General features: G+C 40.3%; 1 protein-coding gene and 1 non-coding gene across 6 annotated transcripts in view; both read right to left on the bottom strand.

Annotated features, from left to right (window-relative positions):
- Eya3 (EYA transcriptional coactivator and phosphatase 3) overlaps window positions 1–21,760 on the bottom strand; it is an 83,501-nt gene that overhangs the window by 40,607 nt on the left and 21,134 nt on the right. For 2 of the 5 annotated variants that reach the window (XM_031378935.1, XM_031378936.1), the window contains exons 3-7: window positions 19,030–19,073; window positions 13,988–14,067; window positions 10,674–10,740; window positions 7,450–7,586; window positions 813–950 (exon numbers count right to left, since the gene is read on the bottom strand). In XM_031378935.1, coding sequence (XP_031234795.1) covers window positions 813–950; window positions 7,450–7,586; window positions 10,674–10,740; window positions 13,988–14,067; window positions 19,030–19,073 — 466 coding nt within the window. Of the gene's footprint in view, window positions 1–812; window positions 951–7,449; window positions 7,587–10,673; window positions 10,741–13,987; window positions 14,068–18,625; window positions 18,898–19,029; window positions 19,074–21,760 lie in introns of all 5 variants that reach the window. The other 3 variants (XM_031378937.1, XM_031378938.1, XM_031378939.1) reach the window with 2 other exon arrangements.
- On the bottom strand, window positions 4,196–4,328 carry LOC116097280. The gene has a single exon (XR_004121325.1). It is a non-coding gene; the product is annotated as a small nucleolar RNA SNORA42/SNORA80 family (small nucleolar RNA).

Below are 21,760 nucleotides of genomic sequence, written 5' to 3'. Positions count from 1 at the left end.
TCTGCCTCCTGAGTCCTGGGACTAAAGGCCCGGGTCATCACCTGCATAGTTTATTTTATGAGGAATGAAATGTAACAAGCTGTAAAATAAACAAACAAACAACAAGAAAAACAGAAGCACGGAGCAGACGAGAAGCCAGAAGTCAGATAGGTGGCCACTGCTCTCTACTCTAGAGCAGTGGATTCAGGAAGTAGTAAGTAAACATCACACTGCCCTTCTACCTATTCATCCTGATTATAAAAGTCCAACCTTGTCAGAGAACTCAGGGAAGTCAAGGTGTGTAAATTCACCCTGAAGAGAAACAAAAATAAACTTCTTTGTTCTTACACACGCTAGGCAAGCACTCCACCACTCATCCATACCTGAGCCGATAGTGAGCATTTTGAGCAAAAGAAATACTCTCACCAAGAAGTCGTAAACAGGATGGGTGTCACAAAGCCACCAGCAGAAAAGCAGTCACATCGCACATTCCAGTGACAATTCACATGGAAGCCAGCCAAATTCTTACAAAGGAGTTGCCAACTTCCACGTGAAGATGCCACTGAGGACAGACTAGCACAAAACCAAGAAAAGCTTTCTAGGTATCAGCATGCAAGAGAAGGCTTCACTTCTAGTAAGCAGCTCGCATTCAAAGCCTAAGCTACTTAAACAACCACACTGCATGGATTTGCCTAGCACAAAAAGCATGCACAAACGCATGCCATTCCTTTTACTTAGATGGTGCTCCTGTATCATCCAGCTTGTTTGGATATACGGGCAATTAAAAAAAAAAGATAAAGTTAAATAACAAACACACAACCATGCCTATTTACCTTGAATGGGATAAGAATAATGTGCTGAGCTTGGCTGGCTTGTGGTTAACCCTGTAGTGCAGGTAAGAACACTGTGTTGACTTGGAGATGGAGTCTGAATTAAACCACTTTCAGGTTTCATACCTGGCCACAGTGCACCTGAATCAGATGATAAAGTGGACCAATTACAAACAACACATGGGGCTGAGGAGCACGGCTTGTAGGAGAAAATTACTGATTTGCCCACTTATAACTAAAGCAAACATATTTTCAAAGAATTAGAGTATAGGGCCATGGGAATAAAAACTGCTAAAATTCCAACAGTAGCTGGCCCGTATGTTCCTTTATCTCAATGGTTGGAGCAATTGACCAGGATTCAGAAAAGAGTACACCAAACTGGAGTCCTTGTCAGAAAGAACTACTAATGTCAATGTACAATGATAAGTTCAAATTGTCAAGTTGGAAGATATCCTATATAACTTAAAATTCACTTACCCATAGAATAAACAAGTTTCTTAAATGCTTTAGTTACATTTTTCTTAAACTGATTGTTTTATAAACTTTGTTTTCTATATTAGGAAAGATGCCTGCTTTAAAAACAAACAAAAAACATTACATAGGCCCCAGATGTAGTTCAGTTGGTAAAGAACTTGCTTAACAGATTTATAAAGTGCTGGTTTCAACCCCACCACATAGAGTGGACATGGTGGCACATGTCAAAAACCCCAGCACTCAAGAAGTTAAGGCACATCCTGATTACTTAGCAACTTTAAGAGTATCCTTAACTACATGAGACCATGTCTCAAAAACAAAACAAAAATCAAAACCCAAAATATATATCAGGGCTGTTTACACTTTATAGCATCACATTGTATAAAACAAAACCAAAATAACATGTAAGGAAAAAAGTGATACATGATTCTATCATCCAAACATAACAACTATTAATGATGGCAGAGGAATCACCCACATTTCTCAGGTGTCCTGCTCCACCGCTCTCTGCCTTACTGTTTGAGATAGGGTCTCTGTTGAACATGGAACTAGGCTGACACCCCTAGTGATCCTCCTTGCCTCTGTGCCCCAACTCCTAGTGCACACACATTGCCACCCCTAGCTTTTTCTACCAGGGTCCTAGGGTTCTGACTTCAGATCCTTACGCTTGAGAAGCAAGCAATGATTCAAATGAACCATCTCTATGGACCACTATTTTATTTATTTATTTATTTTAGGTTTTTCAAGACAGGGTTTCTCTGTAGCCCTCGCTGTCTTGGAACTCACTCTGTGGACCAGGCTGGCCTCGAACTCAGAAATTGGCCTGCCTCTGCCTCCCAAGTGCTGGGATTAAAGGCGTGCACCACCACCACCTGGCCTATTTTTTAAAAATTTACATATAAAAGGTAAGAATTAGTGCTATGTGCTTGTTGGTTTGGCAGTATACATTTTTGTTAAGCATGTTGTCCTTTACATATTAGTGACTTCCATATTTATTGTAAGCAATTATATTTCCCACATAGATTTAGACCCTAAGGTCTTAGATTTGTGAACATGTTTATTAACACACAGTATTAAAGCAACAGCTCATCAACACCAATGCATCAAGTAAAAATTTCTTGTTAACCTTATTCCTTAGTATTTTACTATCGGAGGCCAATTTCACTATGTGGACAAGTCCTCCTGAGTAATGAGAGTAGAGGTGTGTGCCATCATGCCAGGCCAGAAACTCAAATACATAATTTTGGTTATGAGGAAAGGAGGAATAAAAGACAATATGAAAAGTGCCTCTAGCATCATTGTCCTTTAGGTATATAAATATGTTCCTTTAAAGGCACTCTCTATATAACTCCTTAATTAAGAAATATGAATTCTTATGCAATAGGACTATTGCATAGAGCAAATCAGGAAACCAAACCATTGGGTTTTTTTGGTTTTGTTTTATATATACATATACACATATATGTGTATATGTATATATATGTATTGTGTGTGTGTGTGTGCGCGCGCGCGTGCACTCGTGAGCACATATGAAGGTTAGAGAACAGCTTCTCTCCTTCCTCCATGTAGGATCCAGGAAGCAAACTCAGGTCATTGGCCTTGTCAGCAAGAACATTTAACGGCTCACCATCTCAGCAGTTTTCTTTATTCTTTTATGCATTCATTCATTCATTCATCTATTCATTTACTTACTCATCTATTTTTTTGAACCAGGGTCTAATTCCTTATGGTCTTGAACTGATGTCCTCCTGCCTCTGCCTCCCAAGAGATAGGACTACATTTGTATAATATCATATCTGGTTTAAAACTTCAAATTTTTTGTACATGCATGTATACATTTTTAAACTTAACTTTTTAGTTAGCATACAAAGTAACAGGTTCCACTGTGGTACTTTCAAACAGGAATCATACTTTGTTCTGATTCATCCTCCCCAACACATGCGCGCGCACGCACGCACGGCCCACTCTGCCTGGCATCTCTCACTTAGGCCTTTGGCTTTCTCACCACATGCACTTACTCAATCACCTACTTTTTTCCCCTTCCATGACTTTCTGGTTACAAGAGCCTCTCTGCTTATACACAATATTGATCAAGGTTCCACATACAAAAAAAATTTGGTGTTTGAGATTGGCTTGTTTTGCTTAACAGAATTTTTCTGTAAATGTCACGATTTCATATTTCTGGGTTTTCTGTTTTTGTTATTTTAGATCTTGAACTCCTTCCTGATCCCCTTACCTCTATTTCAGAATGCCACCACACCTGGCTGCAATCCTGTTGACAGACAATATGGCTGGTTCCCTTTCTTGACTACTGTGAACAGTGAAGTAATAACCACGGATAGTCAAGACCCCTGTGGTAACTGACATAGTGTCCTTCAAACATAAACCCAACATGGTACAGCTGGGCCACACATGTTGGGGTACATTGTGTTCAATTATTAATTCTGTACCCCAATGGCCTATCACTGGTCTCATACTTTATAAATATACACTTTTCCTTACCTGCCTAAGGCATTTAGAATTGGCTTTAACAAAGAGCTGTCGGCAAATAGCTGGGCAGGAAACGGGAAGAGGAATTTCCAGGTAGAGAGGACTGTAGGAGAAGAATTGAGAGGCAGGAGATTCACCAGTGGACAGAGAGGTGAAACGGATGGACCAGAGTGGAAGAGAGGTAGTCCTGACCAAGTGGTAGATTAGTTAGGAGACTGCCCAACAGAAGGCCTAAACTTGAAAAGATTAGTAAGTGTCCATGCCATTATTTACAATTCTGCTGGTGAGTCCAAGATAGCCCGCTGTACACACAGTAGTTCAATTTAACTTTTTTGAAAAACCTGCACAATTGCCATACAAATTTACATTCCCAATAGCCATGGATATTTTTTTTTTCTTCTTCTTTTTTTTTTTTTCCTTCTTACTGTGCAACACACTTCAGTGCCAGCAGCCTACAGACAGAGGCAGAGCAATGGTTCGGGGCCACGGGTTGTCTAGCATGGGACACTATGAGAGGCCCAGGGGAACGGGCCCGCCATAAATCCAAACCCATGCAAAGCCATGGATATTTTTAAGAATATAAATTATAGGGCTGGAGAGATAGCTCAGGCCTGGTTAAGAGAATGTTCTGCTCATGCAGAGGATCTGAGCTCGGTTCTCAGCTTCCACGCTGTATAGACCACAGCTGCCTGGAGTTCCAGTTGCAGGGCATCTAACACCTCTGGCCTCCATATGCACTGTTAATATATATCCTTCTAGCTCCTGCTGCACATCATTAGAAAATAAAAAATAAATACTAAGAGACTATAAATGGTCATGGCTACTGAGTTTTCCATTCTATGGACATACTACAGTCTAGCAAGGCTTTTTCTAGTGCCTACATCTATGTTTCTAAGTTCCTGCTGCTATAAATAATGCTGCAATGAGTATCTCCAGTAACAATTCTTCATAGCTCCAACCAGTCCCACAGGATAAGTTTCTAGAGCTGAATCTGCTGTGGGAGATGGAAGAAACTGTAACATGCATCTCTCACTCTCCCACCTCACAGCAACGTTCATCAAAGAACCAGATCGGTGCTGGCTCGTCAGACTGCGAGTCCTAGAGCATGAGTACAACACTCCTAACAACTTTTCTATATTTCTTTTAGATTTTCCCCATATTTTCAAAGGCAAATACTTTTTTGATTTCAAGCTGAACACGGAGACCATCTTTTTGATACAGACAAAAATGTGGGAGAATGTAATCCTAAGCGTTTACTAATCTTATGTCTTTGGGACAATGACCTGATGACCTCAAAGTTGCTGGAGGGGCACAAATGCTACTACTAACCGCTAAGGTCTGCTTTAAGGATTGCATGAGACAATAAGATAAAATGTCAAATCCTATTATAGTCTCCTGCTTGATACAGTAAACACTTAAAAATATAATTATAATGAAATTTTATTTATTTAGGGTTTTTGTGGATTTTTGTTTGTTTGCTTTTTGAGTCAGGGTTTCATGTAGCCCAGGCTGACCTCAAACTCATGGCAATGCTCCTGCCTCCGTTCTCAAGTACTGGAAATACAGAAGTGAGCTGTACTTATAGTGGTATTCTCCATAGTCTATCATAGCTCAACTACAGTAACAGACCTAGTTAACCTGGAAACAGCACTAAGACAACAACAAACACACTAAAACTGACTCCAAGAGAAGTGTTTTCTTAATCTAAATGAACATATGAAAGAAGGACTTACTTCTATCAGTGCTGCACTCACGTGTACACACCCTGTCAAACACGACGTGTGCACTTGGGGGTGGCACAATCAGTCTTTGTGTAGCTGGTTCTCTCCTTGCACCTGTCTAGGAGTTCTAGGGGTTGAACTCAGGTTGTCAGACTGGCACTTCAAGAGAGTTTACCTGCTGTTAATCTGCTGGTCCCTGTGCACATGCCTGCTATCCCAGCATCTGAGAAGCGGAGGCAGGAGGATTAGGAGTTAAATAGGAGTTAAAGGCCGATCAAAGCCAGCCTGATCCAAAAGACAGAACATAAGGCTGCTAAGGCAGTTTAGCCAGTAGAGAGGCACTTGATGTGTCAAACAAAACCTGACCTGTGTTTGGTTTTCCAGATTCCACAAGGTGGCATCCCAGAACTGTCTCTCACACTTGTGCCTGCACTCAGTTATAGGCACACAAAATTAACAAAATTGGAACAAAACAGATGCAATAACCTTAGGAAATATTACAATAGGGCCAGTGGTTGACAGTACTTTGCTAGCAATCATAGGGTCTAGGTTTGCATCCCAGCACCTGTGTAACAATCGAGGCATGGTTTCAGTCTGTCCCTGGTCTCAGGGCCTCACTGATGGAGACAGGGAGACTGCTGCCTTTGCTGACTGCCAGTCTAGCCCAAAACTCAGAATCCAGGTTCAGGAAAGACTTTGTCTCAAAGGGATGAGACAGAGGGACAGAGGATGTTACTCAATAACCTCCTTTTGCCTGCACATACACACACACTTATCACACATTACACACACACACACACACACACACACACACACACACACACACACACACACTGCACACACAAATATATTACAAACATTTCTTATAACTTCTCTGGAAAAATGGAAGAAAATAGATCTGTTATATACATTGCCCCTAACCGAAATCTTTTATCAGTAAGTCTCACATACTACTTATCAGAACACAGTGAACAATGCCTTGGGGAACTGTTGAGAGAGGCTCCAGAAAAAAAGGCAGAGACCTTTTACCTCACGTGCATTTTGTTTCCTGGGTTGTTCTTGGCTATGATTTCATACCTCCTGCGTTAAATATTTATATTCAATTTATAAGACATTATTTATTCTTGCTGGATGTCAAAACATAGCTACAGGACCCAATCTAGTCGGTATACCCTGAATCTGGAATGGCCTTCTGCCTTCTGTGCTTTCCCAGGTATAATCTATAGTATGTGCCAGGCAACTGCTTTTCAACTGTTTTGTTCTCATAAAGTCCTGGGAAAGGGTTGCTCTCTCAATATTCAGTATATACTTTAGATAAGCCAAACAAAACAAAAATCTGTGAGGCACAGTCTAGATGAATATTTAGACTTAATGGTTTTAGCTGAAATCATTTACCTCAAAATATATTTATCATGTTTATCTTAGCATGGCACTGTGTCCTACGTAATAAGTAAGTGAAGTCAGTTTCCCAAACAATGACTCCTCGCTCCTCGCTGGGTGTGATGGTGCGCACCTGCAATCCCAGCATGCAGGAAGTTGAATGGTGCGCACCTGCAATCCCAGTATGCAGGAAGCTGAGGCAGGAGTACTGAAACTTCCAAGCTACCACTGGCTACACAGCAAGTTCAAGGCTAGAGTGAACTAATGTAGCAAGATTCTGCTTCAATAAGCCAAAGGTCAGAAAGCATAGCTCAGTGTCACAGGACCTAGCATGATGGGGGCACCTGAGCATGGGGGAGAAAAGGGGCACACAATCCAAGTTTCAGAGTTAAGAGCTTGGAAATAATGAAATTTTGGTGGGTAACCAAATAATTATGGAAAACTATAAACATAACTTCTACTAAACACTTAATAAGTAAATACTCCTGATCAGCCATGTTTACTTTTTGAGCAGGGACAGATGTTCCTGATTGATGAACACATTCTTAAGAACTGCTCTCAACAGGACAGCTTACCGAAAGGAGGTAGTCCATAGGTTTGCGTTGCCTGAGGGTAGACAGCGTAGGGTTGGGACTGCTGCAGTGTCGGATACTGAGTCTGCCCAGGATAAGTGGTTTCCGAAACAGGAACCGAGAGGATGTGTGCATAAGGTCTAGGAAAATCAAGAAAATGAAAATTTCCATATGTGGCTCACTTAATTAATGAAAGTGGGCAAACCAGTTAACATAACTGAAACAAAAAATCCAGGAATGAGATTAACTTTCCACAGTAAAATAACTTTTATCAATGGCCAGAAAACACAAGTTTGGCCCTTTTCAGGTTCCAAAAAATAATTTTACAGAAAACCAAAGTTTCAAACATCTTCCCAAGTTCTAGCTATTACCCTATAAATAACTGTGTTACATGGAAGGTCCTAAATTAGATACAAGGATGACATAGTTATACCCTATGTTTGGATAATGCCTAAAATCTGGGCAGGACAGTCAGTCAGTTGGTAGAGCACTTTCCTAGCGCTCATCTGATTCTTAACATCACAAACACCAGACATCTTGGCTTAAGTCTGCTATCCCAGGACTTGGGAGGGGGAGGCAGGAGGATCAGGAGGCAGGGTCACCCTTCACTACAGAGTAAATTCAGTCATCCTTGACTACGTAGTGAGTTTGAAGCCAGCCACTTAAGACACTTTCTCAGAACACACAGCAAAAGCAACACTTTAGGACAATGAAGAATGGACCGAACAGAATTAGCAGCTGGCTCTATTTGTTACCAAGAGGACTGGGCCAATCACAGTTCTAGGACAAGGAAACTGGGGCTGATAGAACAAGGACAAGCAACCATATCAAAAACCAGGGTAGTCAGGCGGTGGCACACCCCTTTAATCCCAGCACTTGGGGAGCAGAGGCATTTGGAGCTCTGAGTTCAAAGCCAGGCTGGTCTACAGGGTGAGTTCCAGGACAGCCAGGGCTACATAGGGAAACCCTGTCAAGAAAACAAAAAACAAAACAAAGCAAAACATACATTTAAGAAAAAAAAAAACCCAAGGAGTAGAGATGTGCTCTGTGAAACAGGAGCCAACCTGGCTAAATAGACTCTGGAAGTCACTTTAAGCTTCAGCACACTGCCACTAACTGGGGCCAGCCATACCAGGGCCAACTAGAGAACCAACTTCACCAGTGAAACCACAAAACTTCACTCTATCTTGCTGACTTGTAGATATCCACTCTATTATACCCTACATTACTATGTATGTATGCATGTATGTGTATACACACACGCGCGCGCACGCACACACACACACACACACACACACATATAGCTTCTACTTAGTTTATTTGGCAATTAGGTTGTATTAAAAAAGTGCTATTATGTGTCATCAAAGTTTTTTTTTGTTTTTTTGTTTTTTCGAGACAGGGTTTCTCTGTATAGCCCTAGATGTCCTGGAACTCACTGTGTAGACCAGGCTGGCCTCGAACTCAGAAATCCGCCTGCCTCTGCCTCCCAGGGTGCTGGGATTAAAGGCGTGTGCCATCACTGCCTGGCTATCTTCAAAGTTTTAATAAATAACACAGGGCAGAAGGTTATGTCTTAACAGGGCAAAAGACCCCCCCTCCCCACACACACACACACAAAACATCTTTGGGAGCAGATAATAAAGAAAAGCTAGAAAGAAGTAGCATGTGCACTGAGCAGGTGAGCTGTCCACAAAATAGAGACAGAATGTTCCAGGGCAAGAGTAAAGCCCTGGCAAAGGAACCGAGAGAGGAGGCCTTACGCTAATCCTGATAGAGGCACACTGAGGAAGGACAGGAACATGAAAAAAGGAGAAAGGCAGGAGTGTGGCCTCAGTGCCAGGCTAGAGTTCAGACAAATTCAAAATAACTGGAAGGCCCTAGACTCACTGCTTTCTAAAATGGATTAGAAGGGCGTAAAAATGGAGGTCTGGCTAAACAAGATTAATGCAATGGTTCTAGTAAGTGATGAGGGGGTGAGGATGAATGCAAAGGGCACAGCTGAATAAGGTGTCTGAGTGCAGCAACTGTGTACACGTTAGGCATGGATTTGCTATATGCAATATACAAATGTTTCAAGTCTCAGAGACTTGCATTAGCCAGATCTAAGCTTGCAACATAATTTAGACAAGAATTGCTACTCAAGTCACATGAGATTACTCTGAAATAGTGTCTCAAAACAGTTAATTTCCATATACATATTGTAAAGAACATGCTCTCCTTTCCCATGCTTTTATAAAAAAAAAAAAAAAATACCAGGTTAGAATATTTCAAAAATGAAATGAGAGGATTCATTATCTCAATCTTTAGTCTTTGAAACTAAATGACATGGTACAAGTTGAATAGCAGAAAGTTTGTGGAGTTGATGTGCTCCACACTTGGTATCTAACCTACACGTGTTCTAATCTGTGGCCTGCAGGCTGAATTCATCCCAGGATAGCTCTGAATAAGACCTAGTACATTTACAGATAATAATACAATAATGAACACTCCTATGGGATGTAAAACCTCCCTACAATGCTTCCAGACAGTGTTAATCATGTTAAAGAAGAAAACCACATGACAATGGCTGGCTTGAAGACATCAGTATTAACTTCACATCAGAATGTGGAGAGCTTGAGCTACTTTATGTAAGTAAAGGTGGAAGTGAATGGCACACTAAGGCCTACTGGGGATCTCTCACCTCTGCAACCAATCCTTCATGAATCTCAAATTTTAAGTACATAAGAACACGCTGTTTAATGGCTGCAGTTGTCTGTGTCAGTGTATGGGCACAGGCCTACTCTTCATTAACACACAACAGCAACTTGGTACAAACATTGTTCTGTACTCTACCCACATTAAAGATGACTAAACTGGTTGTTGGCAAACCCTGGCCTTATGCCGTGAAAGCCTAAAATGCACCTCTTTGTAACTTCAACCCTTACGCTTACCCCAGCTCAAACTCGATGGTTTGCAGCTGCCCATCTGAAGTGATGTTGAGCTCTTTTTACTGATCCATATGTCAATGTAGAGAATGGATCAGATCACGAGTGTCACTTGATTAGTGGGTTCCATTGTAATATTAATCTATTCCAGTAATCACCTGATTTGTACAAGGATGACACACAGAATATATTTAGATGTGATAAAAATTGGAGTAAAGACAGAGAACAAGAGAGGTGAAAAAAGTTAAATATTAAACTTGTAATGAACCTAGAAAAAAGTTTGGAAATAATTATACAACTTACTTTGCAGAATACATTTGTGAGGTATAATCATTGGATGAGCGAGGGATGTAATCGGTGCATGTCATAACTGAAAGAAAGATATTATTAGGTAAAAAAGTTAGAACATTTAAAAAATTGGAAAATTTATATATCTTACTATATAGTTCTTCAAGGTGAATAACACACAGACTGGATGCCAAAAAATTTCAAAGAGTGCAGAGACGACTCCTAATTTCTATGTTTACAGACCTATTTGTAGAGTTTAAGAGGCAGTGAAAGAAGCAAGACAGGATGGAGTGGGATAGACGGCACAGAAAACATCTGCAGGTAAACTAACTAATCTCCATTCCCTAGTCACTGACCTCAATTATCCATAGAGCAAAACGCCCTAGGCTCTCAGCTATGCTCACTGACAAAACTATGGGTTTGAAAGTCAAACCCATAGCCGGCAGTGGCGGCGCACGCCTTTAATCCCAGCATTTAGGATTAACGCAGGCAGCAAAGGCAGGCAGATTTCTGAGTTCGATGCCAGCCTGGTCTACAGAGTGAGTTCCAGGACAGCCAGGGCTACACAGAGAAACCCTGTCTCAAAAAACAAAAACAAAAACAAAAAACAAAAAAAACCCAACCAAACAAAAAAAAGAAAGCCAAACCCATATCTAAGAAATCACACAATGTTTCCTCGATGTCCTCAGGCTCTGGATGCTTACCCTAAGTGAGAAAGCCCTAAGAATGACTAGTGAGAGACAGGTTTGGTAGAAATTTCCAATCTCATTCTATTGCTATGTAGAACCAACAGCAGCACAGATGGGAACAGGTTTTGTATTATCACTTTCTGCTCTATACTAAAGGCTTTAAGTCTGACCAAGCAGACGCTCCAAGACTCATGCAGTGAAGTGTCCACCCTGTGTCCTCTTGCCCTCCATGACTATCTGGAAAAAGCTGCAATCAAAGCTTGACCCTCACGATCACAACTGGGATAAAGGCTATAAATCTATAAATATGTGGCTCAAGACTAATAGGTACAGAAGCCACTTGTTAGGCTCCACTGCGGTTCATTATACGCAGAGTGCACCATAAATGCTTGGCCAGGCTCCTGCCCTATTCTTACTTTAACATCATGACGAAAGGAGCTCTTCTGTTGTGAAGATGGACTGAAGGGGAGCATGTGGCTTATATCTAAGCCTAGGTTCCCTGAAAGAGGGACTTGTACAAAAGAGAAACGTCAGGAGAAGATAAGGGGCCATTTCATACCCAGGAGAAATACAAACTAACCCCTATGAGTTTATTATAAAAGTTCTGGTCCAATGCCATTGTTTGAGGTTTTTAAAAGATTATTAAAAGCTTAAAGATCACTTTTATCTATGTTCAGATTGACAGAAATGAAGGTGATCTCAATTATATATGAATATTTTATCCATCATGGGACTAGGGTAGTTCAAATTCTGTAATATGGTTTCCTCTCCGTTGACAGGTACTCAAACCCTTATCTATCCCTCCTCCACTGACAGACTAAGCCTGGAGCTAGGCAGTATCTGGAAACAGTGATGGATTACTAAGTCAAGGCATAACCTGATATTATACAGTAGGGGTTAAAGTAGTACATTGGTTGGAGTACAGTAACAATGGTGAGGATGAAGCAAAGAATAGAGGTATAGCCAGCACACCATCTCATCAGCTCAGATGTATGGAGTAAGGAAGACAGGGAGTACAGGAAGACTTCCCAGTTTCTCTTTTAGATAGTTATACAATGTCCTAGGATGAGCATGCTTGGGAGAAGATCTGATTAGTTAAAAGGAAAAAAAAAAGCTTCTTACATATTATATTTGACTTTGCTTTCAGACACTAGAGATTTCAAGTAGGCGGTTGAATACACAAATGAAATCAGAGAAATCACACAGGAAATAAAAATGTGGTATTTGGGCACGATGCTCCACAACTTTAATCCAAGCACTCAGGAAGCAGAAGCAGGGGGATTCTGTGAACTCAAGGCCAGCCTGGTCTATCTAACAAGTTCCAGGGCAGCAAAGGGCACATAGAGAAACCCTGCTTCTAATCCCTAATGAATTAATTAGGCATCTGTTAGCAATGTATGACATTTAAAGGAATGTATTGGATGGAAGCATCCCTGAAGAGAATGTTAACCTAGAAGCCAAGCCTGAGGCCTTCGAACATTCAAGTACTGCTAGAGGAAGGGTCATCAGGGAAGGAAAGTGAGAGGAGACATGCTGAGAGACAGGCTGAGGAGAGAGATGTCCACTAGAGTGGGAAATATGACAGCAATCCAGGACCTTGGTAAGCAGTTTCACAGGAAGAGAGACAAAAGAAGGTAAGTCAACCAGCTGAAGAGTGAACAGAGGTAAACGAGCAGAAGCAATTCTTTTCAGAGGTTCTGACGTATCATGAAACACAGAGGAAATGTGTACATAAAAGATGGTAGCTACCAGAGCACATGTCTTTATGAGAAGAATAATTAAGAAGAAGAGTGTGATCTGCAGGAGTGGAGGGGAGATAGGCCTCATAGCAAACCTTGGGGAAAGCCAGAGAGGACACAGAACGCAATTATAAGGACTGACATTTGACAAGAGCAAGAATCCCTTCAGTTCTAACAAGAAGGACACAAAACAGTATGGGTACAAACACAGGGAGGCCTGGAGGTGGGGGTAGTGTAATAATGGAACTGCTTGTGTGGAGCTTTTATTTGAGAAGACAAAGGTTAAGCATGAGGAAAGGTGAGATCCTGAGGTTTTGAAAGAAAAAGAGCTGTAAGTTAAAAGGAAACCCTCCTTAGAGAAATGAAGACTTTCCACACAGACTACGTACTCACCTGAAGCCCTGTGGTTATGACTAGCTGTAACTACTCAATGAAGTGTATAATTCTATTCAATAATGCTTATATTTGTACACATTTATAGAGAAGAGGGAGATTCGAGTTAAATTAGGATGGGTGTTTAGAATAAAATAAATACAAGGAATGTTAAAGACTGATAGGTAAGGTTACTTGGGTTTAAGCCTTTGTTTTAATGCTCTTGAGGAAGTCAGGCATTAGCCCACAGCTTTTTTGATTTCTAATAAAATGCTACTACTTTTAGAAGTTCAACTTGCACGAATGAAAATAAATTCACTGAGTATGACTCCTTGGATGAGGCGATCCATGAGGCTTGTCCTCAGCTGGTATGTCAAAGATGCTTATCAGAGTACACTGTGAACAGGGGGAGAAGAACCTTCTAGATTGTCTGGACAACCCAGACATTCAGTGAAACCCAATTATACAAGAATAACATCATTTGGTTATAGAAATACCACATCCACTGTGCATAAAACATGGTACTTACTTTCCTCTGACATGCTGAGATTTGACGCAAGGCTGGACGTCTCAGGCTTCTGATCACTGGCATCTGGGTTATTTACTTGACTAGCATAAACAATAAAACAAGCACATTAGGCCTGAGCTACTGCAATGATGAATGACAAAATCAAACCCATCTCATGCTAGGCCAGCCCAGTAAGAAGTAAATCGAGATGATCTGCCTATTCTTAGTTTTACCAACTAAGTTGAATGAAGGCCAGGGCCAGTGCCTCTGGCCTTCGACTGCTCTTTTCATAGCCCTAGATTCCTTGAAAATTTTTGTATCACTTGGAAGGCCCAACTAAATCACAGACTAGTTGATTTTTTTCTCTAAGATCACTCAATAAAACAGCTTTGAACATCTAATTGTGCTATCACTTTAAAAATATTATATACATTGTATATGGATGGATCATAAGGTAATGTGTCAATGTGTTTATACTATAAAACAGTGAGCCAAGCTAGTTAACAAACCCACTAGCTCACACACTTATTTCTTTGTGGTAACAACATTTGAAATTCATTCTGTTGGTAATTTTAAAGATACAATACCTTATTTCCTTACCTTTCTATGTGTCTATTACAAAGTAGGGAGATGTCTTATCAGAAACAGTGGGTCATCATCAGCTACAAATCTTAATTTGAAGTTTTTAAAGATTAAATATGATTGTGGCCAAGGAGTTCTGAACCTTTCAAACTGCTCAGTTTGCTGCATTTCTCCTTTATTTCTATTAAGGAGAGTTCAGTTTGGCATGCTGGTGTACACTATAATCCCAGCACTAGGGAGACGTAAGGCAGACGGATCAGGAGCTCAAGGCCGTCTTGTAATACACGCGTCTGAGGCCAGCAAGGCTCTAAGAGTCCCCGAGAAACTACAATGCTGCAAGCACATCCTGGGGTTCTGGAATAGACACACTCCAGGCTGAGTCCTTTTGAATGCTTTCCTCCTTTTCTTTCCCTTAAGTTCCAGTACTCCATCACTTCCAACCAAGAACATACTGGTTAGAGTACAGATTCTAAATGCACAGACTGACTCACTCCTAATTCTAGTACTTGGGATGCTGAGGCAGGAGGATTTATCATAAGTTTAAGGTCAATATGATTTATAGAATTAGTTTAACGCCAGTCTGCAAAAACAAAATGAAACCCTATCTCAAAAAAACAAAACAAAACAAAACAAAACAAAACAAAAAAACTGCTAACTTTATCACCGAGTGCAAGCATTAGAGTTGGAAGGCTCAGTCAGAACCCACCTTTCCAATAACTAGCTAGATGGGCTGAGCAAGTCACTACACTCTCTGGTCTCAGTCTGTGAGGACACAAACAGAAACCGCCTCACTGGGTTAGAAGGATAAGGACAATTAGGCAAGTCCAAACACAAGAACACAGTAACCACAACTGTTCTAGTTCTGTTTCCAGCCATGTATCCTTCCCACATTTATGTCACCTGATAAAAACCTGCTTTATTCTTTCTCCCCAGGGAGGAAAAGACTTCTGTGCCAGAGGCTCTACATCTGAGGATAAAAATGCCTAATTGAGCCGGGCGGTGGTGGCGCACGCCTTTAATCCCAGCACTTGGGAGGCAGAGGCAGGCGGATTTCTGAGTTCGAGGCCAGCCTGGTCTACAGAGTGAGTTCCAGGACAGCCAGGGCTGCACAGAGAAACCCTGTCTCGAAAAAAACCAAAAAAAAAAAAAAAAAAAAAAAAAAAAAAAAAAAAAAAAAAAAAAAAAAAAAAAAAAGCCTAATTGAGGTAAAAGTAGTTTCTGCATAGCAGCATTTAAAGCTCTCATATGACCTTTGAAGCTAACCTCTAATATCAAAGCATTAATTAAAAAAGAATTTCCTTCTGATATATTTTAAATGTTAAATTAATATTCAGTTATATTTACTTGTTTGTTTCTTGAGATGGTTTAACCTCTGAGCCATCTCACCAGACTTGAGCTTGGTAAGACTGGCTTGGACAAGTTCATAGATCCATCTGCCTCTGCTTCCTAATGATGGGATTAGAGGCATGTATCACTATGCCTACTACATTAATTTAAAAAAACATTTTTTTTAAATGTATATAAGTTTTGCCAGCATACATATATGTGAAGCACATGTATGCCTGGAACCCACAGATTCAGAAGAGGGCACCAGATCCCCTAGACTGGAATTATAAACACTTGCGAAGCAGCATAAGGATGCTGGGAATAAAATCCTGCTCTTCTGCAAGAGCAGCAAGTGCTTTTTAACAGCTGAGCCATCTCTCCAGCCTGGACATTTAATTTTAAAAGTTAAATTTTCAAAGTTCAATTTTATCTCTGGTCAAATGATTTCACTTTTGAACATCAATGTACTAGCCAAGTTAGGATCATGGAAATTAAAGGGAAAAAGAAATAAATGACATGGATTAGTTATATTGGTATAAACCGAAATGGCTACATTATAGTGACCTGAATTTTAGATAAAAGTTAAGGACTTCTGAGTTCCATCTCAAACCTGCTTAAATAGAATTCACACAAGGAAGAACTTGAAACTGGATCCGAATTTCTGACTGTAATGACAGCTTGTCTTTCCTGTGTATTTAGGATAAGTCTGAGTTTCAAACTCATACCCACTGCTAAAGAATACTCTTAGATCCTGAATCTCAGAAGTAATATGGCCTCATATTCACTGGGCACACCAGCTCTAAAGGGCACTTGATTCCAGTTTGATTCTAGAAGTTTGTTATAGCAAAATCTTCTTCATATGCAACTCAGGATGCACAGTATAGAAACATACTACCAAGACAGTAAAGTAACTCTAGCACCTTGTGAATATTTAATTTGTCACTAAAGAAATTATACACTGTCTGAAAATTATACACTTACCTTCAGAAGACATAAATGTAAATTTCTGCTTAACAAAAAAAAAAATTGCTTAAAAATAAAAATGACAAAAAAGTCAAACTGCCCTGCCCAAATCCCTTCTCATTCAACAGAGCTGCTATTATCAATGACTGATAGATGAAAGAGAAACATAAAAGTATTATTCATCCTTAAAAGGAAGGAAATTCTAGCTGGGCAGTGGTGGCGCCCACCTTTAATCCCAGCACTTGGGAGGCAGAGGCAGGCAGATTTCTGAGTTCAAGACCAGCCTGGTCTCAGAGTGAGTTCTAGGACAGCCAGGGCTATACAGAGAAACCCTGTTTGAGGAAAAAAAAGAAAAGCAAGAAAAGAAAAAAGGGAGGAAATTTTGATACATACTACCAAGAGACTTTGTATATGTATGTGTCTTTTTTTTAAATATGTATATAATCTTATAGCCCTTTACATAAAGTTTTTAGAATAGTCAAGCCCACAGACTAATGTCACAAAATCAGAAAGCAAAATGGAACAGGTTAGGGATGGTGGGGGTAGGAGTGTACAGGGAAGTTTTGTTTAGCAGATATGAAATTTCAGTGTGGGAAGGCAAGAAGTTAGAGATGGATGGGGCTGACAGTCACACAGGTTCATGTACAAGGTACTGCTCAATCATATTCTTAGAAATGTTGTAAGGGCTGTGGGATGTAGCTCAGTGATAGAGCGCTTTCCTAGCACACAAGGCGCTGGATTCAATCCATAGTGTGGTGGATGGAAAGAGGACAAGGTTTAAGGCTGGGCATGGCAGTTCAACTCTAAATCTCAGTGCTTAGGAAGCTAAGGGTCACAAGTTAAAGGCCAGCATGAGTCTGTTAAAGGAAGAAGGGGTGAATGGTACATTTTATGTTAAGGATACTTACTAGTAGATTTAAAACTTATCAAAGGAAAAAAAAGTAATTTCAAGAAAAGACAGAGTTAGTAGGAGGTCCTTTATTTAGCAGGACAAGAGAAATGACTTCCCAGAAAAAGGAAAGAGAGAGTACCCACAACAGATCTGATGAGAAGCAAGATGCTTTAATTTATTTTTTCTTTAATTCTATTTATTTAATTTTTTGGTTTCTCAAGAGAGGGTTTCTTTGTGTAGCCCCTAGCTGTCCTAGAACTCAATTTGTAGAGCAGGCTGGCCTCACAGAGATCCGCCTGCCTCTGCCCCCAGAGTACTGGGATTAAAGGCGAGCGCTGCGCTGCGATGCAGCCACCACCACCTGGCAGGATGCTTTTTTTTTTTTAAATTATCTCTTAATTTGTCTTTGAATTAGGTAGCAAGTTCTCCAGCTGAGTGAATAAAGATAGTGGGAAGTAAAGAGATAGACAACGAGGCAAAGATAAAAGGAAGAAAGATTTAAGATGATTTTTAGACAATGGGAAATCAGACGCACCACGAAGGGTGTCTACCTGAGATGAAAGCATCAGTGGGAACGAGAATGAGCCAATGTAGTGTTGTGCTGCTCTAGTGCAGTGTGTTACAGTGACAGGGAGCAGATGAATGATGTGAGTTTAGGAAAAGTTGATGGTTTATTGGCAAGTAGATTGGGAATATGTATAGAATAGGTGGATAGTTGCATTCATGCAAGAATATACTCTTGCTGGCAAGCATAACACTGGAAAACAGCAGAGAAAGCTAACATTCCCAAGTCTGTCTATAGTAGTAGATGATGGCATAGGAGACAAAACATATGGTGTTAAAGAGACACCTCCTTTCTACAGGAGTGAACAAACATCTAGGGCATCATACTCAACTGTTAATGCCAAATTCTGTATTTCCCTTATTTCAGTCTCTTCTTCCAGGTTTGTATACTGTACATTTGACTGAAGAATATATCATTTTTTCATTTGAGTTTCTCCACAAATGTCTGAAGGCATAACAACGAAAGACTTGCATATATCTTAGAGGAAAAGCTGTGTTGGAGGAGCAGTTGTTTGTTGTTTTTTGAGACAGAGTCTTGCTAAGTTGCCCAAACTAGTCTCTGGTTTGGGGTTTAATAAATCCAATTTTGAAGAGAAGTTTTAATCTGAAACCAAGTAATTTCCAAATGTAAAGGTGATGGTGAGAAGCAAGAAACAGTCAGCACAAAGCATACCCACCCCAGGCAGCGCGAGGTAAAGTTAGAGCAGACGTCAGAGAAGCCCAGGGTTACAAGTACCTTAACGTTTGTTCTCCTGGTTCCTGCATCTTGGCTTTTTTCACCTGTAAACATCAGCACACATAGAAATCAGTGCAGTAATCTGATTCTGAAACCCCAGTTGTTCAAACACAGTTGTCTCTCAACATTTCAGGCAGCGGGCTTCAGGAACCCTCACTAGAGGAAATTCTGTAGCCTCAAGTCCTTTATATTACCTCACATAGTTCTCATGTACTTCAGCCATCTTTCAATCACTCACAATATATATCATAATATAAGTACTATGAGAATAGTTGCTATACTGTATTACTTAGGAATATCATTAGGAAATGGGAATGTCTCAAGAACCTGTGTACTAGAAATATCCTCGGCCCGTTATATTCACCTTCGGTTGGTTAGATTCACAGACTGACTGACACTTGGTAGAGAAGGTTGACTATTAACTAATATGCTAGTGTTTCATTTTGTTTTGACCTAAAATGTCATTACACAAAAATGTGCAACTTTTGTAATAGTAGTTACTTGCAATAAGCCAACCAAGAAGAGGTTGAAGAACCCCAGGATGACATGCGGACTCTGACAAAGAATCTAACCCTGTTATAAAAGTGGGAGAAAGAGACGTAGCCCAACTAATAAGGAAAACAATGTTTTAAACAGAAAATGTGAATTGAAAAAAATTCAATGACAGTTTACTGCCTGTCATAATTCTAGAAGAGAAAAAATTTCAGCTATTGTTAAATCACCAGGCTTACACCTTTAAATAATATCCTACAGTTTTAACCCTACTGAGAACCCTAGTATGGTAACATACACATTTAGTCTTAGTGCTGTGGGAGAACAGGGCAGGTGGATCTCTGAGAGTTAGTCAGCTTGGTCTACAAAGCAAGTTCCAAGGACAGCCAAGGCTATAAAGAGCGTGTCTAAAAATAAACAAACCAAAAAAAGAAAAATGAAAATGAAAATTATTAGTCTAAGGTGAAGCCTGATAAACTGAATAATTTTAGCTAGGTAAAGAGGAAGAACTTGTATTTGAGAGTGGAGAAAAACTGCTATGTTCAGGAAAAAAAAAAAAAAAAACAAGCAAAAAGGGTTCAATGATAGTAAAGAACATGAAATTCAATGTACTAAGACCCACTGCACCTATGAGTAGCATGTATGAAGGCAGAGCTCATGCGAGTGCAGCTTCAGTGACCAGCAGGCAGTCTAGTCACTACGGTCCATCCAGAATCAGACTAGGAGCTCAAGTCTACCTTGAGGAAAACAGGGAGCCTCAGAGCAACTGAAAGACAACACAATCTACTCTCAACTTTAGACAGCATTCTGATAAAACCAAGATAGAAATGGATAGTAGGCGGGCAGTGGTGGTGCACGCCTTTAATCCCAGCACTTGGGAGGCAGAGGCAGGTGGATTTCTGAGTTCGAGTCCAGCCTAGTCTACAGAGTGAGGTCCAGGACAGCCAGGGCTATACAGAGAAACCCTGTCTAGAAAAACCAAAAAAAGAAAAAAGAAATGGATAGGAGGGAAACATTAAAGGTAAAATCATTCAGATGGGAGGCAGTGTCCTAACTAAACTTCAGAGTAAACTAAAGAGCACGGCTGGGCTGGGCTGGTTTTGGATATATTCCCTATACTGTCCACTTCATTATGATAATTTTTTTAAACTGTGTGCTAACTTCAGGAATTAGATAGGGGTCAGTTGCTAAACCCAATTGTTTGAGACCAAAAACATGTACACACATATATACATTTGAGAAATCTGATAACGAAAGAAGGGGAATGATCTCATCAATTTAAAGCATTTCTTGTCCCTTAAACATGTGGGGGCATAAAGCCAGGATTCTTTATTCATAGTGTAACATGGCAAAACAGGAAATAAAATGGTAGATCCCCCCTTCCATTTTTGTTTGAAGACAGGATTTCTCTTTGTAATAGCCCTGGCTATCCTGGAACTTACTTTGTAGACCTGGCTATCCTGAAACACAAATAATTACTCATAGAGATCCACCTGTCTCCTGAGGGCTGTGATTAAAGGCATGTGCCACCACACCTGGCTAAGTAGGTCCTTTTTTATTTTTTTTGAAAAACAGTCACATCTAGCAAATAATACTACCAGGCTGCACTTAGCTAATAAGGAGGGGAAACCATCAAATTACAAATAGTTCTGTAATGGTACCATAAGCAACCTTACAAAATATAGCAATCTTATCTACAGGTGGAGGACCCCTTCTCTTTGCCGGTGTAAGCCTCTGCTTCAATAGAGAAAACGAAGAGTAACTAGGAAATACCCAAAGGCTAGCTCGGAGATGAAGCACCTGCTTAACATGAGCGAGGCTCTGGCTTCAATTTTTAGTACCGGGGACAAGAAAATAAAAACAAAACAAGCAAGACAACAACCACCACTCCCCCCAACCACACACACACAGAAGGAAATAAAAAGAAAGGGAGGAGAGGGCTCACTACAATTTATAAAGCAAGCAGCCATGAAAAAATGTTAGTATTACCTGGTACTCTGAGAATTTGCCAATATTTTAGTATCAGTTGAGCCACTCATTCTAAAAGTTGAAACTGTCAACATTACTACCAATGTCACAAATTCTTTCCAGGACCTCAGTTTTAGGATTCTGTTAATACGCTGAGATTAGAGCAGCACAGGTCTGCAGTTCCACACCCACTCCTTCATCTCTCCCTGACATTGCTGTTGAAAAAAGCAGCAGCAAGGAAGCAGCAGGGCTCTGCAGCCTTTTCGTTTGT

This window comes from Mastomys coucha, unplaced genomic scaffold (genome assembly GCF_008632895.1).
Source record: "Mastomys coucha isolate ucsf_1 unplaced genomic scaffold, UCSF_Mcou_1 pScaffold18, whole genome shotgun sequence".
Lineage (NCBI taxonomy): Eukaryota > Metazoa > Chordata > Mammalia > Rodentia > Muridae > Mastomys > Mastomys coucha.
The sequence above is the reverse complement of the archived record's forward strand: the minus strand, read 5'-3'. Positions and strand labels throughout refer to the sequence as shown.